The sequence below is a fragment of the Hyperolius riggenbachi genome, chromosome 3 (genome assembly GCF_040937935.1).
Source record: "Hyperolius riggenbachi isolate aHypRig1 chromosome 3, aHypRig1.pri, whole genome shotgun sequence".
Lineage (NCBI taxonomy): Eukaryota > Metazoa > Chordata > Amphibia > Anura > Hyperoliidae > Hyperolius > Hyperolius riggenbachi.
This window is the reverse complement of record NC_090648.1, coordinates 321,102,035-321,117,952: the sequence shown is the minus strand read 5'-3', so window position 1 is coordinate 321,117,952 and position 15,918 is coordinate 321,102,035. Positions and strand designations below refer to the sequence as shown.

Here is a 15,918-nt window from a genome sequence, read left to right as displayed (position 1 = left end):
CATGCTAAGTTTAGATGTACGTATAAAAATTTTAATGGCTGTCTGAATAAGTTTCATATCCTTCCCTGGGAATATTTTCAGATGAAATCTGATTGCCCAATTTCCTACATTGCACACATCCCGTACCCACCTATCTGAGCATCCAAGCTCCATCTATTAGGATTACAATAAATGCCCACCATCCTACATACTCCTCCCCCCCCCCCCCCTTCCCACCACCACCTTCCCCAGCTGCTGGCCACTACAACTGCTGTGGCCATTCCTTCACTTGTCTTCAATGACTATCTTTAAAGGGGACCTGAGGTGAGATGGATATGAAGGCTGCCATATTTATTTCCTTGCAAACAATGCCAGTTGCAGCCCTGTTGATCTTCTGTCATAGGTAATGTCTAAGTCAAAACCCTGAGTACCTGCTCTGCTGCGTGCTTGTTTAGGATCTATGGCTAAATGTATTAGAGACACAGGATCAGGAGCACAGCCAGGCAACTGGTATTGTTTAAAAGGAAATAAATATGACAGCCTCCATATCCCTCCCACCTCGCCTTTGCCCTGCACCCACCACAACTGCCTGACTGGATCAGTATGTGCACAATACAACTTTGAATATAGCATCTGTATTTGTTTATGCTACAGTCATGACATGAGTGCACCACCGCATATGTTGCACAAGAAATTAGCCTAAAAGCAGTGCCGACATCTCCACATATCTTTGCTCTTTCATATCACCTGTACTTGCGGTCAGTGCACGCTGAGGCCACCGCACACCGTCCAGGCGGACATTCAAAAGCACCTTCCAGCCACTGTCTGCAGCTGCAGTGCCCACAGTTCTCCATACTCTGCTTTATAAACATAACATTTGCTTACATAGACAGTACAAAAAGAAATTAACTTTGCAAAGTGCAGTAAAACATGCCAACCGACCAAATTTCTGATTGTTTTATACTGATTGGTTGGTTTGCTTTACTACATTTTACCCTATGCCCCTTATGTCTTATTGCACTGCTTCTAAAACCTGTCTTGTGTAAATTGCTGAGAAATTAGTTACCTCACCTGTGTATAAATGTAGTTACCTGCAAAAAAGAAAATCACTACTGGTTACCTTTTTGTTTTTTTTTATGTATTCTCTTTTTTTCTAGGAAAGTCAAAATTTTGCTTCCACTCTTTTTCATACAATTCAAAACAAGGAACTTGGTCATCAAACTGCTATATCATTATCCGATTTGCTAACAAAGGTCAGTTTTTGTTTGAAATCGATGAAAAAACCTGAGCTATAAGATGCTCATAAGATGACTTTTTCTGCTTGTAGCATTTAATGCCTGTCAAGTGACTTCTCAAGTAGTGGCAGTGTCCATGACTTTTCTCTGCCGAACACAATAGGAATACAATCACATCTTCCAACCAACCATATTCCTCTTTTTATACTGATATGATTTGTGGTAGTAAAATTCTCACCAGACTCTACGTTAACCCATAAAGGATGACATAAAAAAGGCATTTTACCCACATCAAAAGTTCTTCTGCCCTCTTGTCCTGTACCAGGTCCTCCTATTTCTTTAAACATAGACCTGGTCCTAAATTTTAGTGACGATCCTTCACTCACTGCTTTAGGGCCGGTTCACACGGATGATTGGCGGAGTTTACCGCTAAGCGTGCGGGACTTGTCGGCTAAACGTTGCCATTGAAGTGAATGGGAGCGTTCAACGTTGCGCGGTTACCGTCGATTGCGCAAACGCGGCGTTCATATCCCGATTTTCCCCGTAGTTTCAGCCGGCCTTAGAAGTTGCATGCAGCTTCTAGGGTTGACTAGCCGCCGTTTCTTCATGTCCCCTTGCGGGGACGAGAAACGCTGATTGTGACGGGACACCGACGATCGCAGCAGTGCCACCCCCCAAATGAGACTTCACAGGCCGAGGTGGCTTCCGACCGACAGAAGCCGCCTGCCGTGAACCGGCCCTTAAGCTTCCAAACCATAATATATGAATTGTGGTAGTGGCTATAGTTTCCATCATGAGTTGGATATGCATTGTAAAAGGGACTGAAATAACCTTTTGCTTATCCACAAAAGAGATGGTTTTGTATTGAGGGATAACCTTACTTTAGGTGTCTGCGAATCTAACTAGCACTGCTAGATAAACAAACTAGCATCTATGATAAATGTCTTCATTGAATGCAACTTACTGTGGATAAATACAATATTTTTATTTTGCAGTACTTCAAGGACAATCTGTGTTTCAAACATCAAATCTACTGCCTCAATTACACTTCTGCTGTCGTCTACTTGGATACCCTTAAACAAAGAGAAGATTTTACTGTGTATCTAAAAGTAATGTACCAATTTATTTTTATTTGCATGTCACTGTGTGTAACTAGTATGCGTGATGTAGTCGGATAGTATTTGGATAGCGTAGCACATATTCTTCTTGGTTATACAGTAATTATACAGAATACTGTAAGACTTGAACTATTAACATAGGTTCAACATACGTTAGACAAAAACTGCCCCCCTCCCTTTCTTATCTATGATAGGGTCAACAGATTAAAAATGTCAGGATGCAGAATGTGATTGAGGAGGGAATGTGGTCACAATGTCACTCAACCCCTCCTTTTGTAGGGATCAGTGGAGGAGAAGTGGCCAGCATGGGGTCTGGGTGAGTTTGGATGGCCGGCTATCGATGCCTACAATTAATAGCTGCACTATTCTTGGAGAACATTGTCCAGCATCAAGTATTTTGTATATGTCAGCAATGGAAATACAAATACAATTGCTCTGTAGAGCTGAATATTATAATATTATAAAACACTATGCCATGGCAGGTAGAAGTTACCCCAATTTTTATTTATTTTTTTTACAGTTCAGACTATAGTACTACATAAGTGTATGCACAGCTATATTAATTATAAATGTGTATGTACAGTTATGTTAATAACTAGTATGGGTTTCTCTTTTCTTTTCCTACCTGAAAGCATTAACCTTCAGTTACGCAAGTGACAGTTTCTCTTTTTTCGAACCCTTGTCTGATTATAACGTAACTCTCACTGATAAGCATTTACAGCCATAAAACTTTTTCCTGCAGAAAACAACTTCTGAATGCATGGGATAGCTAAAAAAGGTCAATAGTTTGTATTTTAGCTTTGGGACACGTAATAGACTTCCATTGAGCAGAGGAAATCTACTTTGCAAATGTTTAAACATGCAATAAGACATGGAATATCTAAAAAAGTATTTTGTTTTAGGAGTATGAGGCTAGATACAAGTGTTTATCTCATCAGTTTATGTTCACCTTAAGAAAATAGTTGGCTGCTTTACCTACATGAATGTTTGTTTTTTTATTAGAGCTGTGCTATTGGAAATCTACAGTCAGGTCCATAAATATTAGGACATCTACACAATTCTAACATTTTTGGCTCCATACACAACCACAATGGATTTGAAATGAAACGTAACACCCTGGGCATGATTCACAAAGCTTTTTTACCTGTTTTCCTCAGTCTTCACCTTATCTTTGTTACCTTTTGAAGCTTCCAAAGAGCACAAATATAATATAACTAAGGTAAGAAAAGCAGTATTGAAATGAAGTTAATCAGGAACAACTTACTTTGAATGATTATTTTGCTTGTAAATGTGCTGAAAGGTTGTTTTTATAAATCAGGCAATAAATAAGTCATGTATGAGAAGTTTTGTGAATAGAGCCCTATATGCTTTAATTGCAGACTGTCAGCTTTAATTTGAGGGCATTTACATCCAAATCAGGTGAATGGTGTAGGAATTACAACAGTTTGCATAGGTACCACTTGTTAAGGGACCAAAAGTAATGGGACAGACTAATGCACATAAATCCAGCTTTCCACTTTTTAATACTTAGTTGCTAATACTTTGCAGTCAATTACAGCCTGAAGTCTGGAACGCATAAGACATCACCAGATGCTGGGTTTCATCCCTGGTGATGCTCTGCCAGGCCGCTTTTGGTTTCTGCTTGTTCTTGGGGCATTTTTTCATCAGTTTTGTCTTCAGCAAGTGAAATGCATGCTCAAATGGATTCAGGTCAGGTGATTGACTTAAGGTGGGTACACACGTCAGATAAAAGTCTTTGGAAAATGAAAGATCACAGACCAATTTTACCCCTTTTCATGTAGTATGAGAGCATACTCTACACAGTCTATTCTATGGAGCTGAACTCCCCATCAGATAAAAATCTTTGCAAGATGCTGCACACAAAGATGCTGTACACATGCAACAGATCCGTATCTGCAAAAGATTCGTTCCTGCAAAATGCATTCATAGTCTATGATATCTGCAGATCTCATACACACCTTGTTTAATGGACATTCATCTGCAGATCAGACAATTATCTGCCGATCTGAAGATCCATCCTGGTGGATCTGATCTGCAGATAATTGTCCGTTAAACAAGGTGTGTACAAGATCTGCAGATATCAGACTTTGAATGCATTTTGCAGGAACGGATCTTTTGCAGGAACTGATCTTTTGCAGATACTGATCTGTTGCATGTGTACAGCATCTTTGCGTACAGCATCTTGCAAAGATTTTTATCTGATGAGGAGTTCAGCTCCATAGAATAGACTGTGTAGGTATGGCTCTCACACTACATGGAAGGGGGTAAAATTGGTCTGTGATCTTTCATTTTCCAAAGAATTTTATCTGACGTGTGTACCCAGCTTTAGCCATTACATAACATTCCACTTCTTTCCCTTCAAAAACTCTTTGGTTGCTTTTGCAGTATGCTTTGGGGTCATTGTCCATCTGTACTGAGAAGCACCGTCCAATGAGTTCTAAAGCATTTGGCTGAATATGAGCAGATATTGCCTCAAATACTTCTGAATTCATTCTGCTGCTTTTGTCAGCAGTCACTTATTCAATAAATACAAGAGAACAAGTTTTATTGGCAGCTATACATGCCCACACCATGACACTACCACCACCATTCTTCAGTGATGAGATGGTATGCTTGGGATCATGAGCAGTTCCTTTCCTTCTCCTTACTCTACTCTTCCCATCACTCTGGTACAAGTTGATCGTGGTCTCATCTGTCCCTAGGATGTTGTTCCAGAACTGTGAAGGCTTTTTAGATGTCGTTTAGCAAACGTTAATCTAGCCTTCCTGTTTTTGAGGCTCCAAAATGGTTTACATCTTGTGGTGAACCCTCTGTATTTACTTTGAGGGAAAAAAAATTGACAAGTTGCAGACTTCAGGCTGCAATTGACTGCAAAGGATTTGCAACCAAGTATTACAAATTGGAAAGTTTGATTTAGGATTCTTACTCGGTCCAATTACTTTTGGTCCCTTAAAGAGTAACTGTTAGGCTAGAAATGTAAAATTAAATCTCTATTCTCCTGTGTTAAACAGTTAGGAAGGTAGCCAAAAAGGCAATACTGAAGTTAAAAATCAATCTTACTTTTTGTGGGCTGAATAATAATCTTCAATTTCCCCAAGCTCCTAAGGAGGACGCAAGCCGCACATAAGAAGTTGCAGAGCATGCTGGAAGGTGTTTTTTTTTTCTCTCTGCTTAGCTCCGTTCCTCCCCTTCATTTCCCTATTCCTCCCTAATTCATTGCTGCAGCCTGATTGGCTGCTTCCTCTATCCCTCCCGGTTTCCCCACCACGCTTCTGTCCATCTCTTACTGATCCTCCTAGGGTTGCCAGGCATGCAGGGCTGGATTTGTTAGAAGACCCCCAGATGTCCGCAGCTGCCCCTTTACAATCTGCCTGGCTTTGAAGCAGCAGGGTCACTCAGCCGCAGCCCGCACCCCCTCCCACCGGGAGATCAGACCAGATGCTGTCCCCTGTCCGCTCTCTCCCCTCCCCCCTCGCCCCCCCCCCCCCCCCGCCCCAGCAAGAGCCTGTGCGATTATCTTCTCCCCCCATAAACAGGTGTGGGTGTCTTCCCCCCCCCAGGCCCCCACCCCCGGGCAGAAACAGGTGCAGATGTCTTCTCACCTGAAAAAGTAAACACTGGGAGAGAGAGAGAGGCCAGAGAGTGCATCTCCAGCTTCCAGCGCCGCCACCGCAGTTTCCTCTGTCAGTCGCCGCCGTGCATCTCTCTCTCTCCTGCTGGCGTCCCTCACATGTGACTCGCTGGAAAGTTACCGACGAGTCACATGATAGGAATCACCAGCAGGAGAGAGAGAGATGCACGGCTGACAGAGGAAACTGCGGTGGTGGTGCTGGAAGCTGGAGATGCACTCTTCGGCCTCTCTCTCTTTCTCTCTCTCTCTCTCAGTGTTTGCTTTTACAGGTAAGAAGACATCCGCACCTGTTTCTGCCCGGGGGTGGGGGCCTGGGGGGGGAAGACACCCACACCTGTTTATGGGGGAGAAGATAATCGCACAGGCTCTTGGCGGGGGTGGGGGGAAGAGCTGACAGGGGACAGCATCTGGTCTGCGGTTGAGTGACCCTGCTGCTTCCAAGCCAGGCAGAGTGTAAAGGGGCAGCTGCGGACATCTGGGGGTCTTCTAACAAATCAATATAATCTGTATATCTACAGCATCTGACAGCCTGTACTGAAGGGGCGGGTGACTTCAGCTTGGTGGGAGTGTCTGAGGGCTGGGAGTTGGGAGGGCTAATGCATACTAAATCAGGGGGATGAGTGGAAGCAGGGTAAGGGAGGATATTACATCACGACTGGCTTCAGACACAGACAGTCAAAGATGAAACCTGTCAGGAACTGTCAGGAACATAAATCTCTGTATATACTATATAAAAATCACTAAAATCAAAACATGGACAGTGTAATGCATATGTTATGTAAGTACAGCCAGTATTTATCTACTGATATACGTGTTTTTTTTTTCTCTGAGACCCTATACCTAACAGCTCCTCTTTAACAAGTGGGAGGTACATATGCAAACTATTGTAATTCCTACACCGTTCATCTAATTTGGATGTAAATACCCTCAAATTAAAGCTGACAGTCTGCAGTTAAAGTACATCATGTTAATTTCATTTTAAATTCATTGTAGTTGTGTATAGAGCCAAAAATGTTAGAATTGTGTTGATGTTCCAGTATTTATGGACCTGAGTGTATGTTGTGTTTGTGGATGTTAGTTATTGATAAGATGTAGATTTGCATAGCAGTGGAGACCACTTGTATTAAAATCTACTGTGTGTCAGAAACTAATGCCCACAAACACTGGGTAGATTTCTAGTAGCATGGCCCTGTGGTTAAGCAAACAAGAACTTTTACCATATTGTCTAAAAAATTATACACCATGTCCTTTTTATTTTCCTAGTGGTGTGAGCAACAAGAACACTGTAGAAGACTTCACCTGACTGATTTACTGGTGGCTCCATTACACCGGCTCACCCGATACCCACTGCTCCTCAAGAATATGTGGAAAAGAAGCAGTGATTCAGCAGAGAAAGTATCCATCTTTACCATGAAGGAAAAAGTGGAAAGTGCCATCAGTATGTCCTGACACATTTTAAATATTAACAAATCAGTATATTTCCTAGCAACTTTATTAATGATAAAAATATACTTCCAGCTCTGAGTATAAAAGTCAAGGGAATCACCGTTCATTCCACCAATTCAGCATAAGTACCTGTCTGTAAATTAACAGGGGTGCAGCTGTCCTTATCTGAAGATATAGGGGAGTTTCAGGGCTCTTGTCAGTTCATAGTTTACTAAGTACATAGATGTGAAATATATAAAACACACATTACACAGCAATATTGGAAAACCACCGGTGAGAGAGAGAGCCCTGCCTGTTCAAGCTTATAATCCAAAGGAATAAAGCTAGGTACACACACATGGTAAACAATCAATATTTACCTGATATCACTAATCACCTGGCCTCAATTTTCCATTCAATATTAGATCAAATGTCCACCGAGATCTGATCTAATATTCCTCCTCCCACTGTGCTGCGAGCTTTGTACCACTCGCTACAGTACAAAACTATGGAGCCTCACTGACCCCAACCGCCCCCCCCCCCCCTCCTGTTCCTTGGTGAGTGTGGATGCAGTGAGCCTACCTGCCAGTGCACCTCCTCCAGTGTCTCACGTGACCTCGTACATGCCATCAGGTCACATGGTACAGCTGCCTGGTGGCGATGAAGAGACGACACAGGACACTGGAGGAGGTGCAACAGCTGACAGGTGAGCTATGTACCACTTCCACACTCACCACGGGCCTGGAAGGAGTACATTACACATGGGGGAGGGAGGCTGAGAGAGCCCAGTGATCACATTTGTGTACATTTCTGCGCATGTTTGTGTAAGGGCCCTTTTCCACTAAATCCGCTTCTGAAAGTGTACTGCAGCCGATTTGTCGATCGAAATGAGCATCAGGATAATAATATCCAATAGAAGAGAAAAGCAGGCCCGCACATCCAATGCAAATTCAATTTATTTCATCATAAATTGAATTTGCACTGGATGTGCGGGCCTGCTTTTCTCTTCTATTGTATACTGAGTGGACTCTACATTGGGCTCCACACTCCATACGCTTTAGGTCACGGTCCTGTGCACTGATTCTTACTCACTATATGAGCATCAGGATAACATGTAAATCGCGGTGCTCATTTCCCACTAGTGGGCTTCGTTTTTTCCCAAATTGCAATGGTTGGGCTGTGCAATTCTTGCCACAATCGCTCTATTCCTGGCGGCTAAATGGCGCAATCACAGGGAATGGAAGTAGTGGGTTGCGTGATCACAACACAGCGCAATTGCAATCTCGCTTCCCAGTGGAAAAGGGCCCTTAATCTAGATTGAAGTTAAGGTTGGGCAAGAAGAATACATTTTATGAAGTCGTAGTCATTGAGGGGAAAAGAGAAGTTTGTGGAACAATCCAAGTGTGTGCCCATCAGTGTGTGAGCCTCACCATGGCTCCACTGTATGAGATCAAAAAAGGAATCATAAACTTCAAAGCAGCAGTTGTTGGTGTTGATGGGGATGTTGAAATCCATGATGATGACTAACAGGATGTCAGTGGACAGGAAAAGAAGCAGCCTGGCAGAAATATGGCCCAGAAATTTGGGCGACTAGGTTGTAGATTAGGGCAAATTAAAAGGAGAGGAGAGTGGGCATCGACGAGTGAAATTTAGAAGATGAAATGTAGAAAGCAAGTGCAGGAAAGAGTGGGCTGAATGAGCAGTTTGTAATCCATGTAGAACTTTTAGTTCTGCTTATGTGAGTCTGTCAGACAAATATTTCTATGCTCCATTGTGCTGGTTGCAAGGCAGAACCATCAGGGCCATAATTCAGGCCTCCATTTATTGATGATGCTGTCTCAAGACTCCGGCCATCTGATCAGAAACAAAACAGTGTTTGGGTTTGCCCAGCAACCTTGTTCTGCTTGTGTAATTCAGAACAACACTGCAGCAATAAGAGGCAGCTTCAGGCATGAAATTTGTCTTCACTACCCTCAATTGCATTTTATTTCTAAAAGCTTTTATCACCTTTGCCAAACATTGTGTTGCATTGTAAAACATTAACAAGCACTACAGTATAGAATACTAAGTGCATTTCTACCAGTCCTATAATGTGTGCCACACTCTGCATATATTGATTCCAACTGACCATACAGCATCCAGTCTTGATTGTCCAATCTTACTACATCTTTGTTGTATAAAGATCTAAACAATCTATGTAAGCTATATTCAGCCTCTTTGCATTCTGCTACATACAAATGGCATTATGTAGCATATACCTTCCTGCCTACTGTAATATGCTTTTTCATACTCAACTCTTACCTCCCTGTCTAACGTGATCCCCTTCCTGACGGCTAAACTGAACCTTGCTACCTGACATAATCTCCTTCCTGATGCCTAACCTACTAACCATAACAAATTAAAAACTAACCTCCTTCTACTCTCCCAATATTGGTGCCTAACCCTTAAATGGTACTCACCTTTTGTCCTCCTCAGTGTTCAGTATGCTATGATTCGGCTACAGAGAAATGCTGCACCAGGTATTCTACCCTAGAGCCAATAACTTGTGGTGTGTGTCCTGGTGTACAGTAGTCAAAATTCTGTACTTATATATTACCGCAACATTTAATCTGTTTTACACACATGCAGCACTATGGTTTATAACAGAGCATGTTCGTCACGACAATAGAAAGCTATTGTAATAATGTTTTATTCTATAATTGTAGGGGATCTTGAAGGAAAAGTGAAGTTGTTGGACAAGTCACAGAAGTTCAAACAACTCCAGGAGGTGATTGTGTGGCCCTGCTTATGGGAGAGGGATAAAAGATTCTTCATCCCAGAGGTATTCCATGCACTTATAACTGTTATCTAAAAGTGGGGGTGTCTTTAAAAATCCAGAGGTTTAGAAGTGGAAGACATTTTTAGATTTGAATAGAGAAATGCTGGGCATGCATTCTCGATTCTCAGCAATGTAACCTTCTCCAACACAATGGAATTCTTTGCAGGACCAAGGCTGGGTTCAAACACCAAAACAGACAGTTTTCAGAAATATTGACCAAAGAATAAACAGACATGTTGACGGATCTTATGTCATCTATAGGGTCAGTTTCACAGTCTCCATTGCGGGAGTGGAACACAAAGACACAGTAGAGAAAACTGACATGTCCGCTATGGTCTCCCTTGCTATATGATGGCCACCAACAGATATTAAAATGGAAGTAGACGGACGCAATGGATCATACATCGGATCCTCTGTGACTATCCACCCCACCAATCCAGCATAGCATGGACTTATTCTAGCTCATCACCAGACATGAAAATAATCCCGCAGTGGAGAACCAGCCAAAATTGAAGAGATTCTATTTCTTCCCCTTTCTAGAGCCAAAATAAACCATAGCCTGGGGTGTTCCCACTCTGTGCTCCTTTGTTGGAAAATGTGAATTTGTAAGGTTGGGCGGCAGTAGGACAACATACAGTTCACTAACTATTATAATTCAGTGTGATGATCAAACAGAAGCTTGAAGTAACCATTGTCACTATGAAAAATAGGAAATTTTGCTTTGTACCATAGAGAAACTGCAGACAAAAACATTCTGTATAGGCAAGTGTGATTGCAGTTCTCTTATGAAAACAAACCCAGTACATCAATATTTAATACCCACTTAAACAGGTGCCTATAGATTTACCCGAGGCTTTTTTTTTTTTTTTGGTAACACTATTTGTTACGGAATACAATAAACAGCATGAGTATGATGAGTGGAAGGGATGAGTAACATTAACGATTTCACATAACATTGGTATGATACATCTAGGTTTTATTTTTTATAAGATCATCAATGTTGATATATTTTTTTATTATTATTATTATTATTGTTTAGGGTCTTAAACACAACTTCAAAGACACCAATGTGGAGACAATGCTATCTTCCCTTAACAGACAGCTTCTTCATGAAGGAAGACTTACCCTCACAGGTGTGTAACCTCACTTCTGTCATCTGTTCCCATGCTTGGCCGGCCACACACAGTCCAGTAACAGCCTAGTGACATAGTTAAGACTGAAGTGCTAACTGGGGGGCATGAAATGAACGCACCAGAAGCCAGATTCAATAGAATTTTTATTGCTAAAGTAGGAAACAAATAATGGGCGTGTGATCTGTTTCTATGGAGGAGGTACGCATGTATGTGTATACATCCATTCATGACTTATGCATACTGACATCTACCTACACTTACAAACATGCATACATATAAATGTACATACACACATACTCTGACACCTATTCTTCCACAGACACTCACAGTACCAACAAATGAAAGCCACGATTCAGAAATGTTCTGTGTCTTCCTCGACCCACCTCTGCTCCCCAGGACCCTCTTCATTGTGGCCATGCTCTCCTCCATGTACAAACTTGGTGGCACTGCTCCTGCGCAAGTCCTGTCTGGGTCTGTACAATAGCATGAAGCCGATTGTGTATAGAGGGGAAAAGCCGTGCATGAGCGGCTCCGTGCTAAGGCATGGTGTGGCAATGCTCTTACATGGAGAGTAATGCGGCTGTAAGAGCAAATCCAACCTAGGGTCGCAGCACTGGATTTGTGGGTTCAAGGACAATGGGGGGAAAATTCAAGGGTATCAAGAGGCTTCCCTTTCCCAAGGTAGGTATCTAACTATTTGTTAAACATTTTACTGCTGGTTCACTTGGAGGCCACCATACACTATTGTATAGTGCCAGATAGCCTTCAGACCAGTGTATCTGAATGCTGCCATGCATCGCTCGATATCAGAAATATAGATCTGACTGCTGTTAGATGCATAGCAAAGCTTTGGGACTATTGATTGTGAAAGAACAGCCTTTTCTGATCAGTGTTTGATAGATCAAGAGGTCATTTGTTTGTTTTTGTAAGATTCTTTGTTTTCATGAAATCAAAGGTCTAATTACAAATCTTACGGTTGGTTAAGTCTTTCTGTACATTTTCAGTAGTGTTCAAGGTCGCTTTCAACAAATCCATAGCCCACTGTAGAATAACATGGGAAAACGTCATTTTTTAATAAACTGCAAAATGACGTGAAATAGTTATACCACCTAGAGATCTACGCACACTTACCGGTAATCGTGCAATTCAGCATGTAAGCTGTGTTGTATATCATTGGGGTTCAGCTACATTGCAATATTTATTCACTTAGCTGCATGACCCCTTCTTGATATTGTTTAGTTTGCAGTAAATATAAATCAGCTTAATGCAAATGAGACATTTGTTAGCGTTGGATTGCAGAAAGTTTTATTGGGATGCCATTTATTGGCTGCTTTAAAGATTCAAAGGGTAATAAACAGAATGAAAACTATATACTGAAAGCTTGCTCTTGGAATCTTTAAACGTTAGCCAATAAATGGTATTGAAGTAGAATCCCTTTATAGTAAACTCCATGGGACCTGGCGAAGTAAATTACTACTGTATATCAGAAGTTTACTATTTCAGAAATTGTCATACTCAAGCACATAAAGTAAACTCTAGTACTAGATCTTAATTCAGTCAATAATTGGGAGTCATTTTTTTTTCTTTTTAATGCTTCAGCAAGCAAGCACAGACAGTGTCTAAGATATATTAAAATGCACAGTGTTCAATATGCATGACTTTTTATGCAATAATCATGCTACAGCTTGCGCAGGAAGCATAGGTCTCACCAGTTAATGCAGTTAAAGGACTGATGGTGAGCTCCTCTGTCCTCATTTCTGTGCAGCCTGGATGATACTGTAGTGTTGCAGTCATGTACAAGCAAGTCACAGATGGCAATTTCCTCAGTAGTCAGGCAGCAGCTTATACATGAAGCTTAGGTCTCATCGGCTGGTGCTTTTGAGGTAGTACACACAGACCCAGAGTAGTGTGCAAAAAGCAAGCAGGCTACAAGTGGCTGCCAGCCCGCCCACGGCTCATGGGTCTGCAGCTGACGAATAATGCATGTGCCTGCCCACTTTCCACTACAGCCGGATACAGAATACCAAAGGGGCCAAAAAAGTTTACTATAACAGAAGTTCTATTATATCATGGTTTACTGTACCAGGCATTACTCCCATTTACTTATTATAGGGCTTGGCCAGGACATGGACACTTTAGTTTTACTATACCTGAATGTTTACTATATCCTAGATTATTTACTGTATTCTAATTGAAAGTTTTCTGCTGTGACTGATGGCTAACACGGAAGAACACTCTACTGCTGCTCCTTAGGTGTAACCCCAAGTCAGGCTCCAGCTGGAAATCCGCAGCTCAGAGCAGTAACCCCGAGCTGAATCCATGGAAGGTGTGTAGTGTGCAGGGCTGCTGCAGAACTATCTAGCGCGTACATGTCAAACTCCAGCCCGCGGGCCAAATCTGGCCCTCAGAGCCATTAACCACTTTACCCCCAGCGGTACGAATTTCTCCACCCCTTTTTTCCCTCCTAAAAAACCAGGGACGGAGAAATCCGTACCTTCCGCGCTACCGCCGCTGTCCGCGCTCCCGCCGCTCGTGCGCGCGCACCCGCCGCTCGTGCACGTCGCCGCCCGCTCGCCCGGAGATCAATGAACGGGAAAATCCATTCCCGTTTGTTGATCTAGCCCCCGCAATGATCTGCTGCTTCTTTCAGAAACAGCGAGATCATTGTGCGTCTCCCAGCCTCCTACTGCTTCCTGTAAGCGTCCTTCCGGACGCTTACAGGTCGCATGTAAACAAACACTCTGTGGCCATCTTGTGGCCAAATAGTAAACTACACCCTAAAAGCATTTTACATATACAAACATTACATTTACACAATAAATTAACTCATTACCTCCCACACGCCCCAATTTTTTTTTTTTTTTGTAATTAAAAAAAAAAAAATACAATAAAAAAAAAAACATAAATAGTTACCTTAGGGACTGAACTTTTTAAATATTTATGTCAAGAGGGTATAACACTGTTACTTTATAAACTGCGGGCTTGTAATTAGGGATGGATGCAAAACTGAAAAAAATGCACCTTTATTTCCAAATAAAATATTGTCGCCAAACATTGTGATAGGGACATAATTTAAATGGTTTTATAACCGGGACATATGGGTTAATACATTTCATGGGTTTTAATTACAGTAGCATGCTTTATTTAAAAACTATAATGGCCGAAAACTGAAAAATAATATTTTTTTCCCACATTTTTTCCTATTTCCCCATTAAAACACATTTAGAATAAAATAATTCTTGGCATAATGTCCCACCTAAAGAAAGCCTAATTGGTGGCAAAAAAAACAAGATATAGTTCATTTCATTGGGATAAGTAATAATAAAGTTATAGACGAATGAATGGAAGGAGCGCTGAAAGGTGAAAATTGCTCTGGTGGTCAGGGGGTAAAACCCCTCAGTGGTGAAGTGGTTAAATTTGGCCCTCAAGTGGGTTCTCTACTTTGCAATATGTTTGGCCCACTCTATAACACCAGTGAAGCTATATTGGAGGTGAAGCCCTATAACATAAGGAAAGCCATATGGGGCGATTGGGGGAAATTATTAGACACCAGGGAACTGTATGGGGGAGGGAGGACCACTAGACGCCAGGGAACTGTATAGGGGTTGGAGGGGGGTCATTGAACACCTGGGAACTTTATAAAGGGAGGCAGGTGGCCATTAGACATTAAGTTTGGCCCGCGACTAGGTCCCAGTGTACAATTTCGGCCCTTTTTATATTCGAGTTTGACACCCCTGATCTAGCGGTATGATTTTTAGGGTCTATAAGCGTGTGAAAAAACTGCACCGCTTACAGACACTAAAATCCAGGAAAAAAATCATACCGCCAGGGAGGTCAACATGGGACTTCAATCATACTTTTAAATTTTAAAGAGAACCCGAGGTGGGTTTGAAGAATATTATCTGCATACAGAGGCTGGATCTGCCTATACAGCCCAGCCTCTGTTGCTATCCCAAACCCCCCTAAGGTTCCCCTGCACTCTGCAATCCCTCATAAATCACAGCCACGCTGCTGACAAACAGCTTGTCAGAGCTGGCTGTGTTTTTCTCTATAGTGTCAGTCTGCTGCTCTCCCCGCCTCCTGCAGAACTCCAGTCCCTGCCTGCATCCCTTCCCTTCCTGCTGATTGGAGGGAAGGGACGGGGCAGGGACTGGAGCTATGCAGGAGGCGGGGGAGCAGCTAAGACTGACACTACAGATGCAAACACAGCCTCACAGCACGGCTGTGATTGCAGAGTGCAGGGGGACCTTAGTGGGGTTTGGGATAGCAACAGAGGCTGGGCTGTATAGGCAGATCCAGCCTCTGTATGCAGATAACATTCTTTAAACACACCTCGGGTTCTCTTTAATAACTGCAGAATAAGCATATTCTGAGGGCCCTTTTCCACTAGCAGTCGCTAGCGTTCGCGCTGAACGCTAGCGATTGCTGAATCGCAATTCCGCCGTTTTCCCGACGTTTGCGGCCGCGATTTTGCTATGCTATGCACTGCATAGCAAAATCGCGGCAAAAGTCGCTCCGCGGCGCGATCGCGATCAAGTAAAAAACGAATCGCGGTAGT

General features: G+C 42.4%; 1 protein-coding gene across 4 annotated transcripts in view; it reads left to right on the top strand.

The window, feature by feature from the left end:
* The window catches only part of PLEKHG7 (pleckstrin homology and RhoGEF domain containing G7), a 162,510-nt gene that overhangs the window by 140,044 nt on the left and 6,548 nt on the right, over nt 1-15,918 (top strand). For 3 of the 4 annotated variants that reach the window (XM_068272771.1, XM_068272772.1, XM_068272770.1), the window contains 5 exons: nt 1,137-1,232; nt 2,210-2,323; nt 7,248-7,422; nt 10,115-10,230; nt 11,267-11,360. In XM_068272771.1, coding sequence (XP_068128872.1) covers nt 1,137-1,232; nt 2,210-2,323; nt 7,248-7,422; nt 10,115-10,230; nt 11,267-11,360 — 595 coding nt within the window. The remainder of the gene's footprint in view (nt 1-1,136; nt 1,233-2,209; nt 2,324-7,247; nt 7,423-10,114; nt 10,231-11,266; nt 11,361-15,918) is intronic. The other variant, XM_068272773.1, reaches the window with a different exon arrangement.